Source organism: Coturnix japonica, chromosome 4, assembly GCF_054131305.1.
Source record: "Coturnix japonica strain WE chromosome 4, WE-NBRP24, whole genome shotgun sequence".
Classification (NCBI taxonomy): Eukaryota; Metazoa; Chordata; class Aves; order Galliformes; family Phasianidae; genus Coturnix; species Coturnix japonica.
Window position 1 is genome coordinate 38,513,723 of NC_140666.1, and position 21,787 is coordinate 38,535,509.

The 21,787-nt window shown below is 40.0% G+C and overlaps 1 protein-coding gene across 4 annotated transcripts in view; it reads right to left on the reverse strand.

Annotated features, from left to right (window-relative positions):
- The window catches only part of FBXW7 (F-box and WD repeat domain containing 7), a 155,866-nt gene that overhangs the window by 121,230 nt on the left and 12,849 nt on the right, over positions 1-21,787 (reverse strand). The window contains exon 1 of one of the 4 annotated variants that reach the window (XM_015861323.2): positions 16,281-16,385. The exons of 1 other annotated variant lie outside the window; for it this stretch is intronic. Coding sequence is in view for 1 of the 3 variants with exons in the window: in XM_085544990.1 (XP_085401116.1) it covers positions 972-1,115 (144 nt within the window). In the remaining 2 variants the exon portion in view is untranslated. Of the gene's footprint in view, positions 1-971; positions 1,483-11,639; positions 14,519-16,280; positions 16,386-21,787 lie in introns of those variants that run through there. 2 more of the 4 variants (XM_015861320.3, XM_085544990.1) reach the window with 2 other exon arrangements.

A 21,787-nucleotide genomic window follows, 5' to 3' on the forward strand; every position in this document is an offset into this window, starting at 1 on the left:
TTATGTATAAACTATTAGTAACCACTGTCACATACTCCATGCTCACGCTACTCTCCAATTAACCTGGAGATGAATGCTCTGGTACGTATCTTGCAAGACACAAGCTTAACGAGACAAGATATGTTTCAAATGTATCAGGCTAAGACAGCTTGTTCCAAAAGGTTGACCCAATTAAGCTCCCCAGTTTCACTGGATCACAGCTCCAATGACTTTTTCTACAGTAAAATCCATATTCTCATATGGAATCTTTTTTGTTTGGTTTGGCTTCTAAACAGTCAGCTTTAAACAAAGGGAAGGGAGGGGAAAAGAGATGGAGAGTAAAAAGGAGGAGACAAAGCATGTGCTTCCAAAACATAATAGATAACAATAATATAACCAACAGAAATCAATGAAGAATTGTTGACTACTACAAGTCTCAAACTAAGCTTAGGGTGGACCAAACTCTCAGGAAATGCATATAACGGGTGTGTTCACACAATTTAAATCAGGACACAGGATAAGCTGTCATTCACAAAGTCAGCTAGCAAGTTCCAGTTCTACATACAGACAGTCACATAAAGAACCCAGAACCCAAAGAGTCGGTATTAAAAATGTAAATGAATTTTCAGTGTTTTTGGACAACACAGCTATGTAAGTTTTTATTCTGACAAATTATGTTGCATCTCTTAGCATCTAGCAGTTTCAGAGCAACTCAAGGCAGCAATCAAAACATCCATTAGAGTGCTCCACTTCTCAGAACAAGCAAGCAAGTGGTTGTCAGTGCAGCCAGTAAATCACCTGATCCTATTACAAAATCAATTACTGCAGCACATTTCTATTGCTATACAACCTGATAATGGCTAAATGATATTGGATAGCTACTGCAAGGTCAAGAAAACTGCTAAGAATATCTGAAATTTGTCTTTTTTCATGTAAATCCAAATTATGCCGAACCCTTTTAACGGTATATTTAGAATGTAAAATATAGTTACCTTCTTTGGCTGATTGAGACATTCAATGGATAGTCTCTGCAACTGCTGTGTTGTATGGCTGAAAGATAGAAGATTGGAGCAGCAGGTCGAACAGCCCAGCCTCTTCATTAAAGAAGAAATAATGCTGCAGCCACAGCCACACATTGACTTACTCAGACGAGTTTATTCTTCACAGAATTAGGACCGGTACTGTCCCGTACAGACTCAAAATTGGCCAGCTGCCTCATTCTGCAGCCTGCTGGCTGAAATTAGCACTGCTAAGCAGAAAAGCAGCCCATATTTCTCCAAAAAAGATGTCAGCAGTCTCATCAGCAAGTAATACCTTGCCTTTAGAAGATGCGTATGTTTTCCCGTTTACAAAGCAAGCAGCTCTAAAGAGGCCAGCTGCCCAGCAGAGGAGTAGATGCAGGGATGGTAGTCCCTCCCAACTGCTCACCGACTCTTCCTGCTGTGGCTCCCGTCACTTCGGTGCCCTTTTAGCCCCCCCAGCAGCACAGCCTATCCAGGACAGGCCCCGGGCAGAGGCGGCCACAGCAGCATCACAGAGCCCCACCCTGCCAGCCCCACGCCCCTCATCACCCCGGCACCCTGCCTCCTGCTCACAGCACGCTGCTCTCTTGGAGCTGCCGACCTGCTGACCTGCCGCAGCTCCTGTGCCTGGCAAAGACCCTCCTGTCATACAGGGGGAGTGATGAGACCTCACTTGTGATGCACACAGACCGAATTCTTGCAATGACTGGGGAAGAAAAAAAAGTCACTTGCCACATCTGTATGCGTGAGATAAATGCTGCTCGGGTCTATTAAATCCTGAAATAACAACGGCTACAGCAAAGCTAGGTGAGTGAGAATAACACTAGGAGAAGTCAACAGTAATAATTTAAACCCAGGACGAAAAAAGCCTAAGAGAATTTCAAGCAGGATGTCAAAAGGTACTGGAACCAACTCTCCAAACAAGTTACTGACAGCTGGTAAAGCAGCTTTAGGAAGGTCTGCAAGGAGTCCTCTTTGGGAAGGAAAAAGCAGTACAGAAAGGCAGAACTACATCTAACTACTCACTTGAATTAAAAAGGTCTCCTAACCTTTAGAAATGTGTATACCTGGTTAAAAATATACTCAGTGCTTCTTCAACGCACAAAATTGCTATTGGAAACATCTCGTCATTACAAGAGATGCTAATGCAATAACTATATCCCTTTTGCTTTCTAGATAAAAATTTAAATGAGGCCGTAAAAAGCTCGTATTAATTGGTTTAATAAATGTATGCAATACTATTTCTGAAAGGACGCCTCACGTTAACATAACTGCTTAACCTGATTACGGGATAATCTGACTTGAAATAATTGTCACTTACGTCCATAGAGCTATCGGTGCTTGTCTCGTTCAACAGCATCCTTTTTATCAAAAGGTTAAGCAAATGCAAGTGACACAAAAGCAGCTTAAACAAATATATTTACAGAAAACTTCTCATTATCGTGCTGCATTCAAAACAATCTCCCTTCTGCTCTCTCCCCTCCCCTTTACTCGCTCTCCCTTCTTTCCCCCTCCCTCTCCTTGGTTTAAAGCTGAACTGAGCCTCTCCCTTCACCTTGCTCTGCCCTTTCGATATTCATGTTTCTATTAAATCCATTTCCGGTCTATGTACAAGCATGCACAGCAAATTGCACAATAAAAAAACCTTCCGTAGATAAAGACTACAGATGCAAACAAGCAAAATAATGCAGTAACCTTTTACTCGCCTGCTGGAGGTACTGTCTGCTGCACAGAATTTTAAATCCTCATCTGCAGATGCAATTGAGCTGCTATTGCCAAGGACTTTGCTCTTCCTGTGCTGATTCTACACAGCTATTCATCGAAAGAGCACATTATATTGAAAACAAAGTAATCTCAGGTAAAATGACTTAAATGGCTTGAAAGGAACTAACTTCAAAACAAAAAGAAATCATCAGCTATAGCTCTGACCAGTCACATTTCAAAGATGTCAGGCACATTAATGAAGAAAGTCTCATTGCTGATGCACGCTTGCCAGCAATGTGCAGGATGTGGAAGCAGAGAGAGCTAATGAAAAAAAATTAATGCACAGATTTAAAGTGCAAGGACCTCTCACATGCAAAACTGCACATGTCCTGCATGCCACAGGAAACACCTTTTTTTCCACAAGCATTTATTGTTTGTACAACTAAAAAAATGGTCGTGAAAAGCAACCCTCACATCCCCTTTACTTCAGTTACTGGTCTGCCAGTAGACTGCAGGCAAGTTCTAACACAAATATCCTCAGTGCACCTCTATTCCTGATAAATAGAAGCTCCAGCTTCATCCTTTGGCAGCACATAGTGAAGGACTGCACAGATACATTTCTTAACAAGAGACACTACAGGAAAGCATTGATGTTTTTGGTAATAGTTTTGAGTATAATAAGGTTAGGAAGCAAAAGGGTATTTCAATGGAATTTGCATTATTCTTAGCAGAAATTAAACACCAGCGGTAAAATCTGCTATTCATTATTTATGAATTTTACCCTTCCTCATGCTGGTTTCTTTAATGTACTATTGATTCCAGGATGCACACAAATAGAGCCACTGACAGACAAGACCGAGTTTTATAGAATAACTATCAGCCAAATTAATATTTCCAGGAATATCAAAGTAACATCATTCCAAGAATTTTTTTCCTATCTATAGACAATGGCACTGATGTCCCATTGACTGTGACATAGTTAAAAATTAACTCTCTTCCTCCGCCAAAAGCATCCTATGATGTCATTTAAAATAGGAAGACATAGTGGTAATGCCAGTGCAAAAGTTGCCTACTTTGTTTCTTCTGCTTTCCCAGTATTTGCCATCTGCAAAACTTCCAATACATTTTTACTCTCTAAGGCTTATTTTATCTGAAAATAAAATTGTTTGCCCTCCCACTCCCTTGTTTTTCTCCCTTTGTTACTTCCTCATTTCCAACTAAAATATTAGATGCGTAATGTTCTTCTCCATAATATTCATTAGCAGGAAGAAGCCACATAGGCAGCATCCTTGGAACTGCAAACACTTTCCAGAATACCAGCTATTATTATTATTACATAAACCTGCACAAGTTCCACAAACTTGCTGAAACCTGAACCTACAAACACAACAGGATTGTTTACAGTTTTAGAGAAACATTTATAGTATTGACAAAGCTTTCCTGCAAAACTCTGTAAGTCACTGACTGTCGCAGAAAAAAAAGATGTGAAGCAGAGATATTTCATGCTAAACTACAACCATATGCAAAATCTCAAGAGGCAAACTGCCAGACATGCTCTTAAGTCAGAGGCTTCAATGAAATACTACTTGTACATAGAGTGTGGAAAGGGCTACAAGCAGTGAAAATATGCACTGAAAAAGAACAAACCATCACAGGCACAGAATATATAGAATCATAGAATGGTTGGGATTGGAAGGGGACCTCAAGGATCATCAAGTTCCAGTCCCCCTACCTGGAGCATCTCCTGTATGAGAAAATGCTGAGATACCTGGGATTGTTTGGCCTGGAGTAGAAAAGCCTGAGATTGGAACTTAACAGTGCTTACAAATTATCTCAAGGGTGGTAATTAGGTGGATGGTGCCAAGCTCTTTCCAGTGGTGCCCACTGACAGAACAAGAGGCAACAACTGGAACACAGGAAGTTCCATATGAATATTTCTTCACAATTTCTTCACAATACCCAAAACTGCTTAACTGGCCTGCCTAGAGAGCAAAGCACTCTTTCATATAAAAGCGCAATAGGTAAATATGTAAAACGTAGCCTTTAACTGAAGGCTTGCTACTAGTAATAAAAAGAAAACTGCACTAGGAGAAGCTGAAAATCGCATTAAAAATTACATCTTCTTCAATCTCAAGAAATCCAAGACAATTCCCACTTAAAGATGTGAAAACATTCTTCAGACGCTTGAACTGTCACGTCAAAGATGGCAAACTGAGAGAAAGACTTGAAAATGAAACAAAGAAGTCATCAAGCACACTGTCTCTGCAGCAGGCAGGTTTCAGAGCAGTACAGGAAGAACCTGAGAATTTCCATTTTCAGCAGCGTAGCCCAAGGCAACACAGCAGAAGTGGCTTTCAGATTCATCAGCTTCTCTCAAAGCTCCTTCTACCCAGTCTGGGGGAGGCAAGAGCAGGTGATGGGCTGACCACACTCAGGCTCATCCTTTCTCTTCCCATCCACCTAATGGAGACTACAAAAAAACAATTGAAAAAGTGAGAAAGGACTATTTTTGTTCCAGAACCGTGCAACTACAGAAAGCCTGTACAGCATAAACACCACTTGTACCTACTAAGACCCCCATCTCCTACCTGACCCTCTTTTCCCGATGCCAAGCTTTCTTATTCGGAAAGCAAAATATACAGCCCTGTATCTCTCTCCAGAAAGTCTGTGACACTCTACTGTCCCTAACCTCCACCAGACAGATAAAAATACAGACCTAGTATTTGCAGTGTTGGACTCTTATCACACTGAGTGGATGTGCCACCCGCACACACTTAACAGTACAGGCACATGACCTAAGCTCTGGCATCCAAGAGCTCACAAGCACTGTGATGTTGAGAGGTTTGCAATCTGCATGGCTCATTCATGTGAGCCAATCAACAATCCATACCACTGCTGTACAAATTCCTTAAGAACACTCGTTGCCTGAAACAATGACATATGCAACTAACTGAACTGACAAACATTCCAATATAGATATATGATCATCATTAGCCTCCCAGATTAGAGGCTCCTTTAGCCTATAGGTGTATGCACACAGTCTTCTCAACAGCTCCATACTATGTTCATGTACAGTACTCATCTGGCATCTATCCACATATCACTTCTTCTTTACTTGATCAGAATCCAGATATGACACCAACCAGTTCTATACTGTTTTGCAAGAACGACCCAAATGGCTAACAGACTGCAGGTGCTCATTCATTATATTTTAGACTCATACACCGATTATTTTTGTCTCAATTTTGGTAGAGTATTCCATGCAGATGAAGTGACATTGAATATTTATTGCATGCTGATACAATGAGGAAAAAGTTTTATCTGTATACAATTGAAGTATTCTCAGTGATTATTTGAACATACTCACACACACCCTCATTTATCAGAGGAGGAAAGCTCTCCTTGGTCCTTCTCCTCTTGCCTATGTACTTGTAGAACCCCTCCTTGTTATTTTTCACATCCCTAGCCAAGTTCATCTCCATCTGTGCCTTGGTTTTCCTGATCTTATCTCTACACATGCAGACAACATCCTTATATTCTTCCCAGGCTACACAACCCTGCTTCCACTTCCTGTTCATTTCTCTCTTTTCCCTCAGTTTAAGCTGCAAGTCCTTGCTCAGCCATATCAGTTTCATTGCAACCAAAAAAATACATATCCTTTAAAACCAATTTGTTATGCACTTCAAAATTTATTCACTCTTATATTGAAGAGCTGTACATGATAGAAAACTGTACTAAACTTTTAACTATCTTATGTATCTACTTAAGTAGCACATGTAGGCTAGTCTCCCTGCTCAGGTGGCCTTATAATAACCCCACAAACTTCTCCTTGCTCCATAAGCAAGGTTGGTTTTACAAGCAAGTAAATAAACAAGCAGTAAGAAAGTAATAAGGAATACACTGCTAGTACTATGAGTCCCACAGCTAACTTCCCCATATACCATAGAGCTAAGGAAAATCATGCACCTTGAACAATCCCTAGCACCTGCTAAAAGATAAGATTTTCCATCTACATGAGAAAATGCTTAGCCTACACAAGCACAGTGTAAAAGACAGCAGTCAACGTGGGGCTTGAGAGAAGGGTGCCACCTGCAAGCAGATGAGCCAGTGGCAAATTTCTGGATGCTTTTTCTAGTGGGCTTAAGGAGAACTGAATTCATCATTTGACCCAGCTAAAGAAGTGCTGCTGAGAGACAATATGCCAGGAACAATAAGACTGCAAGCCTACATTTGAGTCACAAATACAGCTCACACCAAATTAGGTACACTGCTCTATAGCTAGATACAGGACCCACCTGCATAGGAGCTGCTCCTCTCCTCCAGTTCTCCCGAACACACGTTTTGTTTTTATTGTTGCAGTTTCTGATGTTGCTTTTTTGTTTGTTTTACTCTTGGGCTGTTGTTTCTGCGTGCATTGTTTTTGTTGGGTTTTTTTTGTTTTAAATACAGCACAGAAATGCAGCAGGAGATTATAAACCAACTGAATATAATAAATCACTAATCCTTCAAGTAGATTATGAAATGCATTCACATTAATGTACATGGCCTATTCCTTTTCAGTATGCTGACATTACCTCAAAGTATTAAAGAAGTTTCTGAAGACACCCACATTGGTCTGTCTCTGACAGTGGGTGATTTTCCCCCTCCAGAGCTCTGGGAAGCAATATGGGATAAGCACTCAGCTGGCTGCCAATTTGCAATCCAGCACTGAAGCAGTTAATACTTTCCTCAGCACAAGCACTAAATACTTCTATTTCAGAGCTCTTCTTTCAGGCTGTTGGCTGATTTCAGAAGGAAACACTATCAATTTATGCTTGGTACTTTTTCCTAAAGGTGACTTAATTATGAGTTGCTGCCCCTTTCCAAACAAAGGTGACAAACAAAAGTCCTGAAGCAGGGTAACAAGGGAACTTTTTTACAGAAAGAAGGATGCTGTTATAAGATACAGCACAAGCAAGTGGTTGGTCACTTCACTGCAGATTTCAGAGCCACCCATGTCATATTGATGGAAGAGATGAGGACAGCCTACCTCTCTAAATAGTCACCCCAGAACAGAGAAGGCGCTAAACGTCCTCCAGAACCACAGGCTAGTAACCAGAGAATCCCTGCTAAGCCCTTGGAACAGAAGGCCTTAGACTTGGTGGGGCTGAAACACCTAGCTGAGAGGCAGGCACAGAGCTATCGCATTGCACAGAGCACACACAAGACAAAGGCTCTCCGGCAACGCAGCAAACTTCCAATGCTGAAATTACCACATGCACAAGAAAAAAAGAAAAAAAAAAAATCACAATAGAAGCAAGACCTGTAATTCTTGTCATTTGGATAATGCCTTTAAAGAATTAATGTACATTCTTAATTTTAAAGCTTGCTTAACCTCATTAACTTATTTACTCTCCTCCATAATCGAGGTCTTCACAGAGCAGCAGACAAAAGTCAATTTTCTGAAATCCAGTTTCTCAGCAGCATGTACTGAAAATGCCAGGAATCCCCCAAAGCACAACAAAACCAAGCAAGAACTCCCACATTTCTCCATGTCTAAGCGCATAGAAAAGCAGCCCTTCACTTCCTCATTAACAGCTGTGAATCTTTCAAGTAAGAAACCTTGCGATCCAATTCCAAAACTGAAGAGTGAAAGACAAGAAGAGCCTTATAAAGATCAACATTCCTGCTGTATTTCATGTGGTTCTCAAGAACCACAACAACAATGAAGCTATTCTAATCCTTTCTGTTCTTCAGGCTGCAGGAAACAAGTGGATTGGATTCTGTTATGTTTAAGGCATAGAAAACAAAGGTGACTGGCCACTTCACATGGAAACTTACAATTGTAACATAACCATTATTGAATAACACACATTTTTGTGCCCTGTTTCTCCACTCGAGCCTCACCCTCTATCTACAGGCTCATATTAAGGCCAAGGATTTGCTATGGATATTATCTTCCAAAATATTCTATCTCGAGCTCTCATTCACTCTCAAGTACATTTTCATTACCTCGTCAGAGGTCACAGTACAGATTTCCCTGCACAGCCTTACCCATAGGTAATGTTAACACTGTCCGTATGTGCAAGTCACAGGAAAAATGCTAGCTTTAACACCTGAAGGTTAGCAAATTTTAAAAGCTTTTAAAACTTTTAAAAGTAGATGGAAGTTAAAGCAGCGTACGATTATATTTCATTCCTGTGATAGATTTCAGGTGAAAAGCTGAGTTGCCTTAGAGGCAGAAGCTGGCAGCATTTAATGTGAAAAAACATTAGTAGATGTTGACCTCAGGAATCAAAGTAGTATCTTGCCTACCAAGTGTGCCTCTCTTAACACAGGTACTTATGCCAGGATACAGATTTCAAACTCCACACTCCCATACAGAAGAGTAAAGAGGTACAATTGTTCATGTAGTCAGATAGGGAAGAACTGCAAAGCTGATTCACCTGGAAAATAACCCACAAATACAGAATGCCGTACAAGATCACCTATCCTGACCACTGTGCTACTTCAGTATCATTTTGGTAACAGAATAGAAAATGAAAAGAAGAATAAAGAGATGAAGGGGACATGAGGAGGCTGAAGATGCTGCAGTTTGAGCCAGCAGGGTTAATACAGGAACTCAAACACAACCAAACCACAGATACCACATGCAGTGACATCATACTTGTTTGCTGCTTTGTTCTTCACTTTCTTGTCTACAAAATGAGACTAATGCTTACTATGGCTTACAACACAAGTACAGAAAAGAGGTGAACAACTACATTATCGGCTTGCTGTATATCAGTAACAAGGGGACAGAAAAGGAGGGGTATAATTTTGAAGACAGGACAAGAAAAAGCAGCTGACAAGAAGTCGTTTGGGTTTATTTTTGTTCTTTTCCTGTAACTAAAGTAGAGAGGAAATAAAAGCTAAGGGTTTTGACAGCAAGGAGACAGTTTGCTCAAGAGAAAAGTGCTCAGTACCAAGCACAGAACTGCAGCAATAAACATACTGCATCTTGATCAGAGGGAGCAGGAGCCCAATGATCTCTAGGATGCCTCTGGAAGACTTTTTTCCAAGCACCTGTTTAATCATTTTCAGCAGCCTTTGCACTTAACCTGTGTGCAAGCCCAAGCCATGACAGGGCAGAAGGCAAACCACTGATCTAACTGTAAAGGATAATAAACTGTCAGTGGGACATCCCAAACATGCTTTATTATTACAGGGACAGAATTTTACTTCAGAACAATGACTAGTTCTTGTGTTCTAAGGCACGTATTTTCTTGAACATTAACGAGCTTTAATTAATATAAGGATGTTCAAGCCCTGCTAAGTGATGATGGCATAGCAAGGTCATCTGTGCACACAACCTGGGAGCTAACTTTCACATCCATGGATCTTTCTACAGCCCTAAGCAGCTAGAGGAGATGAAATAAGCCACCTCAAGTCATGCAAGTTAAAGTGATTAACTCAAAGTAGAAACAGATATACAAGGGTGTTAAATTCATACAGTTACATGCCTTTAAACAGCATTTACTGTTAGGAGAAAAGTATTCAATTTCTCTCCATTTCTGAACATTTTTTGGCCCCAAAATAATCTATTAGTCCACACTCAGAAAACCATTTCTGTACTGCAGAGATGAAGGTAGAAGTTAACATGCTCTGCAAATTCTTGAAAATCATCCGCAAACTAATCAGTAGGGCATATTTGAGCACCATATGAAAACCTTTAAGACAGGAAAACATTAATATTACTACTGTCATAATTTCTAAACTAAAGAAGAGTACAAAGGAAACTTTAAATGATACGAATGTTTCTAATAAAGACCCTTCATCTTTTGGGATCGTCCAACATCTGACAAGCGCCATGCGGGCTGTATGCTGCACCTGCTAGCAAACAACCCAAGCAACCCATAATCCCCACTCACAGCTTCTTAAGAGCCACAATGGACAGCACAAGACCTTAAGAATTAGGCATGCAGGATTTCTTGTTAGATCAGCAATTTGTTTTGGTTTTGGGGCGCTTTTTTGTTGAGGGTGTCCACATAACTCCACATAACCAAGTGACAATTTACCTAAGTCTACTAGAAGACTTTGCTTGGATGCACACAGTGATGGGACAGAGGCTACGGACACAACCTGAAACAACAGAAATCCTATGTTCTGAAAAAGAAGCTTCGTATTACAGGTCTGTCAACCTATATAGACACTTACCGGTTAAAGACTTAGGAAAAAGGGAATACTGTAAACAGAACCAGAACAGAACTCAATAAATGAAACTGCCTGTGTAATTAGAAATGCAGGATTTCAAAGTTGCATAGATTGCCATGAAGCCAAAATGAGTTGGTATCAATAGTCACGTCACCTCCTATGCTGACTCCTCAAACTATTGCCCATAAATTTTGGGAATATGTTGATATACTAGAAGAGAAAACTTAAAATATATATATAGTTTTAGTGAATACAGCAAGAGCATCTGTAAAGACGTGATAAAAGGATGCTGCAGCAATCACTGTGCCAGATGATGAGAGGTTCAGCTGTGTGGACAGAATTAGAATCTCTCCCATTTTCTGCAGGAGCAATCAGGATGATTGCACGTGCAAGACAACAACAGCAGTTACTCTATTTGTGGAGGCGCTATTTTTCAAACCTGTACCGAGACGAGGTGAAGTAATGCTGAAGGAGGGAGCACACCTTAGCAATATTCCCGTCTGCTGGGCTGCTACAAACGTGCAGTCAGCTCCTTACTCCTGATCCTATCACTCAGGCAGAGCGTCCCCTTCCCATCTCTACAAAGGTAAGGACGGGGATGAGGGTGCTCCTCGGGACAGCGCTTGATCTGGAAGCGCCTTATCAGCACTCTGCAACTGCGGCAGACCTGCCACTGGGGGGAGCTGCGGCCACACGAGATTCCAAATCCTCACCGCTCCCCCGGAGAGGGGCGCAGGAAACAGGTCCGCGCTGTGCACCAACCTGTGCTTTCCCGTCCCGCGCCCTGGTACCTCTCAGCCTCCCAGTACAGCTATTCCCAGCCCCGCTGCCCGCTCCCACCTCCTGCGCTCACATGTGCTGTGACGGCACATGAGACGGGCGGCAGCATGGGAGCACCGTGTGCTCAGCAGCGGCCTCTGGCAGCCTCGTCACAAAGCTGGGGCGCCGTCCGTGGCAGAACGCAGCACCACTGACCTGCTGCGGGACCACGCAGCGGGCAAGGGAAGCCAACATTCAAGTGGTTCAAAGCCACGGTAGCTTCTTGAAACAGAAAAACTCACTTGAAGAGCTGATTTAAATAACCACAGTTCACTATAAAGATCAATAGCAGCATTCAACACTGAGGAGAGAAGAGCAGAGCTAACTTCAGAACCTAGTATTTGCCAATATCTACAGGAATGCCTGTTAGGTTTTCTCCTCCTTCACCAGCTCACTACATACAGCATCAATTCATTTCACTACTGGCACGTGGCAGAACAAGAGGCTGGAGAAGTTATGCAATACTTCAATCCTTTTCTTCTTTTTTTTTTCTTTAAACTATCCAAAGGTTACAGGTAAATACCACAAAACTTTAAGACCAGTGGATGGTAAATATCAAAATTACTTTATGAAGACCCTCTACTGTACTCTTCTATTACCCAAGTCACAGTTGACACTGCTTCAGAAATATCATGAGCACAGTACAGTCCTTAACTCTCAACACAGCAAAGCGAAGCTGCAAGCACAGGCAGCCTCTTTGGCTGCAAAATTTTGTAGCAGGACTTCAAGGAAATTCACATGCCATAGACTAAAATAGTGCTTAAAATTCTGTCATAAGTAGCTGCACTTTAAAGTGCAATAATTAAAAAAAAAATAAAAAATATAAAAAATAATTTAAAAAAAAAAGTGGGCTTAAGTTGCTTATTTTTCACATCTTCTGATCACAGAATCGTAGGGGTTGGAAGGGACCTCCAGGGATCATCGAGTCCAACCCCCAAAACTCAAACATACTAATATCGTCATGGCATGCAAAACTATCTTCACAGCAGTACTGGTATACATCCAAAAGGACAGACAGGAAGGGAATGAGCTGTTCTACACAACCGTCAAGATGACCTAGGATTCAGCTGGAGATTGAGTTAAATCTGAATTATTAGCAATGTCTTTTTTAGTCTCCTGAAAGGAGGAATAAATTAGACTGCTGAACAATTCCTGTGGGTTTTCTGAAATTCTAGATCAAAGTGGATGTTAATTATTAGAGTGGGTAACAAAGACTAGGAAGGGGACACTGATAAACACTTTCCTGATTTCATATGAAACAGTGGAAGCGCTAAGTCCCGATTAGGTCCTCAGTTATACGCATGCAGCCATAAAAACTTCAAATCAAAACTCAAAGGGCTTTTTCAATACAATCCAAGGTAATTATTTATGATTATATAGGTTTAATTCTACTGAAGTGAACAAAAGACAGCATCTGCAGGATAAAATGAAATGACTTGAGCAATTTTGCAGTATTGTGAAAAGTAAACATGCCACAGCAAAGGTACATACAAAGCTACAGTAAGAAAAATTTAAAGATATGCCTACAAACAGACTAAAATTTAAGCTATAGCAAGTGTGAAAGATGAAAAGTTATTCATATGCTTTAATCACTAACTGCCCAGATGAAAAACGTAATGAAGGAGAGAGGCAAAAAGTATGCCATTAAGTTTGTCCTGTTTGAAAGATGGAGACTATTGAACAGACCTACAAATGTCTTAGAGATGTTGACGTGATTAGGACAGCACTGGTACAAACATTAAGAAATAAAACAGCCTATTCATAATCTGTTTGCTTTCTCTGCATTCTATTGAAAGAATTTTCAATAGCCTCCTGATCAATTAGCCAAGAGGAAAAGCCTAATCAATTCTATGTACTCTTTAATGAGCTTCACACAAACAAACACAAAACATTAACAGGTGATTAACAGAGCACTTAATTTTGATCTTCTGGTCTCATCAAGAGGTCACACAAGATTTGTCTGAAACTATGATATCTTGGCTGCAGAGAATGTGTACACATATAGAAATGAAGTTTTTCATGCATTTTTAAGTTTCTTTTTAAAGAACTGGAGTTGCAAACTCTAAGGGATGCAATCTTCTGTGAATAATTCATATATTGATAATATCAATGTCGACTCACCCAATCAAGTTACTCACACAACAACAACATTTTGCCACTGGAAGAAGGAGTAAAAAGAAGAAAAAGTTCATACAAATACCAAGCCACTTATTTTAACAATGCTTTCAGAGACTGTATTGAAGTTATCTTCCCTCAGAATAAAGAAAAACTGCAGCATAGACTTAGTAATAACTCTGCATAGCAATCTTTTAGCAACATACACACTGAACTAGGTATGTAAAGCTAGTCAAGCTTATTCGCTATTCCTGTTTTAAGACAGCACTCCCCATACCTATTTTCAAAACACAGCTTACAAAGATTGAAACTCCCAGATTAATATAAATGCAGATACCTGGGAAGAAGTAGCTAAATTTATAGTAATTGCAATTTGCAGTATCAAAAGATATACGATGCCAAATTTTCTACTGGAACTATTGATGAAGACCCTAGCAATCTGTTTCTGATATTAAGAGATGCAATTTATCTTCATGTTTATTTTGCATAAGATCAAAAAATACAGTGTCAAAGCACCTCTTTAACAATCTCTGGATTCTTCCAAATTCTTTGAACAGTCAATCTAAACTAACAGTTCTGTTTTCTAACCTTATACCAGAAGACAGGATAAATTTCACTTTCTAGCAAGCAGTGTCACTGAGGTGAATATATGTCAAGAAGTTCTCCAGTGTGTTACAGACTCTTATTCAAGACCAAAAGGCACTCTCGGGCACTGAATATTTTTCTTGATTAATATGGATATGCAGCTAACTGTAAAAGACTCAAATATACTAACTAGTCCTGACCACTGTACTATACCTGTCATTCTTCCATACACATAACCAAGTGGATGAAAGACTTGATCCATTTACTTAGATACACATGACTTCTCATAAATGAGAACTTGAACTTACTTTGAAACTACTCTCAATGAGATGTCTTGGGTGCTCATTAATTTGCAAAAAGCCTTACAATGTGCAATACTCTGGTAAATTGAGATAAATAACATGTTCAGACTAACATCTGAGTCTGTAGGTGTCAAGACGCGCAGGCAATATCACTAAATTAACCCATTTCTGTAGCCATCTAAATATTTTTATGATTTTAGGATTTAAGGGAGAAAATAATGCGTTCGCTACATTAACACTTACATTTTAACTAGGTAAAGCTCTATCTTTCTAATCCATGCCAAGAATCTCCAATAGTTTGAGGTTATAATTATACTCCTCAAAAAGAAAGTCCTGCTAGGAGGTAACACTATGTGATGGAAAGTACAGCAGTAATAGCAAGGTGGCAAAGACTTCGGCTGCAGCAAATGAGGAAAAGTACAAATGCAGCTGCTGTGGACACAAAGAGAAAAAAAGGTGCAAAATCCAAACTTAAGAGAAACAATACAACCAGCTGATGTGCGCCAGAAGCAGATCCAGATGTTTTCAAATGCTATGTCCTCCAAGACATGGGTTGTTCCTGCACCTCTGCCTCAACCGTTGCTCATGGACTGCAGTTCTACCCCCACAAAGCACAAATATATCACACTCTTTGCAGTGCTAGCAGGAGCATCTGTAACACTATTTTTAGAAGCAACCAGACCACAGCCAGCAAAGCCAGGAATGAGGAACTACAGGCGAGAACACAGGATTTGCCTACTACCTCCTGCTCTCTAACATGGAAATGGGTGCCAAGCTCCATGTGCCATTTGCTAACATCTAAAAAGTGAACTCGAAAGGAAATGCATTTGCCAGAGCAATTTTTGTCTCTCCCCCCTCACTTTTGTTCAAGATCTCCTAGATGATTACAGCAGTTTTTCTGACTTCTGTTGCCAATTCCAAGCAGACAGTACTTCATGGATTATACTTCAGTGATGTTTACCAACTTCTCCTTGCAGCCCATAGACTATAGCGCATTTTATAGACAATTTAAGGCTTTGATAGTATCACAGGATGGCAGCTGCCCAAGCCAAAGTTCAGGCCTATAATTCAGAGGTCTTAACCTAATTCCCAATCAATACTTCTTTCCAGTTCATTTGGCCCATAGGAATGCACATGTGTATCTGAGTACCAAGCGATTTCTAGACTTGTACATCTACCCCTGGAAGCACAGTACCAACATTGACATCTAAATTGTACTCTGAAAAGTAGAGTAAGGCACTAGTTTATTAAAGATAATTCTAACAAGAGAAACTTTCAAGCATTAAAAATTAATGCCATCTTGTCTGTTTTCTGGAATTAATTTCAGACACAGGAAACAAGAAGCATTCTCAAATCATGAATGAATATTCTCTTACAGAGAGCAATTTACAAAATCCAGACAGGGCATTTAACAGTTCTTAGAAATCAAGCCATCTTCAAAAGGAAGCTAAGCACTAACATTCTCTTTTCTCAAAATGCCAAGCATTTCAAGAAAGCCTTCTCAGAGTTCTCTGCAAACTGTTTGAAAATCATAGGCAAAGCTGTAACATCAGAAGAGAGAAAGGAATGAAAGTCGCTGTACCTGACATTTAAACTGCGAAGTTCCAACCGCTCACTTTCCTGAGATTGAGTCACATAATTGTACCTTTCAAATCCCAGCATAAACAGTTGTTTGAAGATCCTGCCTTTGGTTTCTATGAAGCACCAACAATTGCAGAGGAAGATACATCAAGGTCTTAGTTTATTTTGAAGGAAAGAAAATTGTGCGATTCTAGCAATGACATATTAGAATGAGAACTTCTAATGATGTGTGTCAGGATACCCTTGGAGGAACCAAACTGTCATGGAACTTTCAGTAAATATTTATCGATGTCAGTAAGAAAATTGCTCAGAGATGTCATGGATGCCCCATCCCTGGAGGCACTTAAAGCCAGGCTGGATGGGGCCCTGGGCAATCTGATCCAGTACTTGATCTAGTGGCTGGCAACTCCACCTGTGGCAGAGGGGTTAGAATATGATAATTCCCGGGGTCCCTTACAACCCAAGCCATTGTACAATTCTATGAAGAACAGATGCACTCCTCCTTTTAGTTTTATCTTTAAAGATTTAAAAATTCCCAATATGCCACCCTTTCTTCAGCCACAGCAACAAACAGCTCATACGCATTCTTTTCAATCTGGAGCAACTTTAATTCAAACATTTTAACATATATGAGTTATGTGGGAGCTTCACCACTAGGCATATCTATGCAATGTCTAATTTCAGAAGAGCCTTGCAGGTATACGCTTGCATGCATTATCAGAAGAGCGTTAGCTATACTGCACTAGAATCGTACACTGGAACTGACATAGTCAGGACCAAAGCTGAACGGCCACCAACCATTTAGCAAGTGATATTTAACAGACCAAATGTATAGATTTAAACAGTGACACAGTTATCCCTGTATTTGTGGCAGCTGAAGTACATATGAAAACTTTTAGGGGAGAAGAGATGGATTGTTTGGATTTTTTTTTTGTGTAGGGAACCTGCTTTGGCAGGGGGGTTGGACTCGATGATCTCTGGAGGTCCCTTCCAACCCCTATGATTCTGTGTGATTCTTGGTGTCATCGATTTCCTTGAGGAGCAAGGGAAGAGAATGGAGGTACTTGCATATCTCTGTTACTTGCATATCTCTGTTACTGGGAAACTTGAGTGTGCAAGTCTCTCACGTGGAAACATGGAAAAACGCAAACATGAAGCTATTCAAAAGCTCTACCTATTTTTAACCATAACTATTGCTCACAGAGCACTATAAAGACATTCTTTTTCTTCTCTCTGTGTTCAAACCCTCAAATAAATCCCCTTTATTGGATTATGGATTAATGCAGCAACTATAGCAGTAAGCTGTTTCCATGAGAGTGAAAAAAACATAAGATGTGGACCATTAAGCAGAGGAGCTTTTCATTTCAAGTCCATGGGTCTGTCTTGGGTATTTTGTACATTACAGGAAAACATTATATTTCACTAAGTGGGTTTTGAACAGTACATACAGGACAGATTTAGCACCTGCTAAAACACTCCCACAAGCATTAAAGTAATTAATGTAACTCCCTGTTTCTATTAAAACATCACACGTCCAGCAAAATTAATAGCAACTTATTTAAGTCACTGCTCCCACTAAACAATGAACACACATATAAATGGCAGCATTTCCTCAAGAATAACATAGAAGTTATGGACAGCCGCTTAAATACTGTGTGCTGAGCTACTGCTGCTGCTTCTTTTCCACAAAGAAACAAACCAATATTATCATCATCATGGATTGTGACACCCCCTCCCACCCCCAACAAAGTAAAACATGCTCAAGAGTGCTGGCCCAGCCACATAAAAACACTTTGCAGATGTGGCTAAGTGTTCTTATGTTAAAGAAGATGATGCATAAAAAGAGCAATACTATGCTCTTAAATAAAACAGAGAAGTCAGTGGCAGAAGCTAAAAATAGGAAGTGTGGATGGAGCATGGCATGATAGCTGGGAGAACTCCATCCCAAAGCACTGATGTAAAAAGGCAGCTACAAATTAAATTAAATTGAGCTTTCTACGTCGACAGTTTTAACTGGAACAGCGTTAAAAGCACGGATGTCATGAAGTTAAAAAAAAACAACCACCTCCATTAGTCAAACTGATACAGCTGAAAAGATCATGCACAGCAAACCTCAAGATCTCAAAAAGGCAAAGAACAACTCCTGGTCTGGGTGGTCAGTACCTTATGAAATGGAGAAAGACATCTCAAGGAAGATGGGAAAATACTTGTGATGTATCAACAAGTTGAAGAGTTCATCACATTGCACAAAACAAATCAATTCATGACAGGTGGCAGAATCCCATATTTTAAAGATCCAGATTTGTCTTCTGATGGTTTCCTTAGGCTCACCTTGGTAAAACCAACTACCAAGGTCATCTTGATTCATGGTGTGCCTGCAAGGTCCTTTCCCATTCATAGATCTAAGTTCATTCTAGTGCATAGCCCTCCCTTTACTTCCGAAGAATGCCTGGTGAACTGCAAGGAATACATACATTCTAGTGTGTATGCGAGATCCACAGAATTAGTTGATTGTACTAGGGAGCAGAGTAAATGTTTACTATAGGATGGTAAAGATTCATTGGTAAGCTTCCCATCACTTGCTCTGTAGGACCCAGCACTAACTGATGCAGGGTCTCTTTCAGAAATGTTGGCTCTGACAATAACCTTGAAGGAAATCAGAGGAGAGAATCAGAGTGAAGATACTTCCATGTTTTCCAGTATAAGCTAGTAACATCCAAACATTTTCCATACAGATTCCAAGGTAAATTGCTAAGCCACTACTGGGACTTTTCTTGCAGCAAGTTTCTAGGTAATATTCGAAAATGTTATTTTATTCTTCTGAAGAAACAGCCTTCTCAGGTATACACCTTACTGTTATGTAAGACAAATAAGAAATGCACTCTTCCTGCTGAAGATTCTGTACTGCATACAGCTGCTCATTTTAAAGAAGCTAGATGTGCCTTCTTTCTTCAGTAAATGTATTTAGTGGGCTAACAAACATTTACTGACATGGGTGTTAAGGAACTTGACTCTGATGAAGAAAGATATAATGAAAAAGCTAACTATAGCAGAGTTCTGGACAGAACTGCAATTACATTTTGTTTCCCTATTTCTACCATCTTTCCAATGAAAACTGAACCACTTTCCCTTGACACACACAGCTAGCATCGGTTCTGCTCACACACACAAGTTACGAATGGTCCAGTCATTGCAGTATCAACACAACCTCAAAACCAGTTCCCAACAAGAACCTACTCAAACACAAGCTTCCATGTGCTAAGAGGAAGAATTAAGTTATAATGTAATTTAAATTTAATTTAAAGCCACGCAATCTCTTCCATTTCATTGCTTAACAATAAACAGGAAATTTAAGAATTTATGAGTATGCTGCTAATTTCAGCTTCTGAACTGAATTTCCACACTGACTGCTTTCACACAATTTGCACAGTACCCATTATACTACCAAAAACCTTGTATGCTTTAATTGGTTCTGAAAGGCTCTTCAGGTATAACTTACTTTTCAGCTGCACATGTAGTTGAGCTGAGGTAAAGGACTCGGCAGTAGCAGTTGCTGTGGAACATCTGTGACTGCCTGCCAGACTCAGGTGCTATCGCAGCCTCTGAATAGGGAGCTCCTTCAAAAATAGCTCGCTCAATTTTTTTTAGGATCACAAAGAAAACAGCTGTTTTCCCACTCCAAGTTCCCTTGATGTCAAAATATGCAAGTTTCTTATTAACAACCTTCTGATGCTACAAGACTCCAAAGAAAACACACCTTGAGGAAGTAAAAAGTTACTTCCTATACATAGCACCAAGCTACAGCAGCTAACCAGAGTATAACAAGTCAGTTCCTCTCCAAAACCTCAAAAACAAAATCTAGATACATGTATGCAAGGACCATTTCTTTGTTTGACATAGTCCTCCCCCAAATAAATGGTCATAGGGAAAACTAGCTTCCTGGAGAAAATGAAAACAGGTGAGAGCATGGATCTACTTCCTAAAAGTAGGAATTCGGACACCCTATTGTAACACAAATAGAAACCATTGCAAACTAGGCCCAACAGGTCACAAGCACCAAACATACAACAGGATCCCCACAACAAATCTCCAAGTGGAACCAAAGCGTTAAATAAATCCCAGCGACTTCTCCTACCAAATGCAGGCGCTCCAGTGCAAACCTGTAAGCCAGAAAGTGCACAAGAACTTGCTGAGAACAATAAATTATTCTTTGAAGTACATTCATTAAAAGGAAAGTTCTTAATCCTTTTAATCGTGATTATAACTTCACGTGGTCCATAATGTAAATACACCCAGTACACCTATCTGAAACCCCAGCTATAACCTGAATGCTATTCCAGTGACAGGAAGATGTTCATGTTCCGCAAGTAAAATGTTTCTAAAGCAATCTGATAAAGTACAGACCTGGGGGATGCAACGCCAGCCTGCCTGATTTAGCATCTTTCCATTGCCCAGACATCAGCTTTGGGAAATAATTGCCTTTAACAGAAGATTAAAGAACGTAACAAATTTCCTATGTGCCTTATCCATACAGCCAAGAAGAAAAAAAAAAACAAATTCATAGGGACTGCTTCAAGAAATAAAATATGGTCACTTAATCAAAGGCCATGGTTAAGTCACATGTTAAACATTTGATCAAACAAACCAAGCAATCAATATTGGAGAGGAAAAAAAATCAAAAGAATATTTCTTTTTGTAAGCTAACACACCTTCCATTCAGGTTTAAACTAATACCTACTTGATATGCTTCCTTACAGCTACAATAAAAACTCCTTCTTACTTCACACACAAGTTCCATGAAAAACAGCCTTCACTAAGTCAGTCTCGGGTTTTCTTGTTTCAGGTGGTTCACTGTACTGAGCCACCCCGCGAGAAAAGGCACAGCAGAGGTACACGGTGCTGCCTCTTGGTCTTTGTGTTGCTGAACTCAAGTCAGAAAACTGCTTTCCGATTTTTCCCTGCACACTTTTCTTCTCCACAAAAAACTTTTGATTGTGCTTTAACAGAAGGTCAATGGCTATCACTTCTCTACTCCGGCACAATGGTGAATTGAAACAAGAACCCATAGCTGGTTGGGCCGACAAAGCAACCAGTATGTCTAAGCCAATAAAGCGATTTGTTCATTAAAGCTACTAATAAAGCAACCTTTTGTTAGTCTATGAAACATCAGAAACCTCATAGAATTCACTTAACTATGCTTTAAAAAAAAAAAAAAAACACCAAACCCTCATACTCAGAAGTTCTAGAATCTGTCAACTTGTCCATTTCCTTACACTGGTGACACAAAACCCCTCCACGCTAACTTTTCTAAATGCAGTAACAGCAGCACAAAGTTCCATGCCTTTTTCCACCTATGAACAGAAAATCTTAGGGTCCCTGGTCAAGGTATTCCCCTTCTACCATACCACCAAAAATTCCTCATTTATAATATTCATTATTTATTCTTCCTATGCAACACTGATAACCTAATGTAATCAATACAAGTGTTCTAAGTCTGGACTGAAAAAC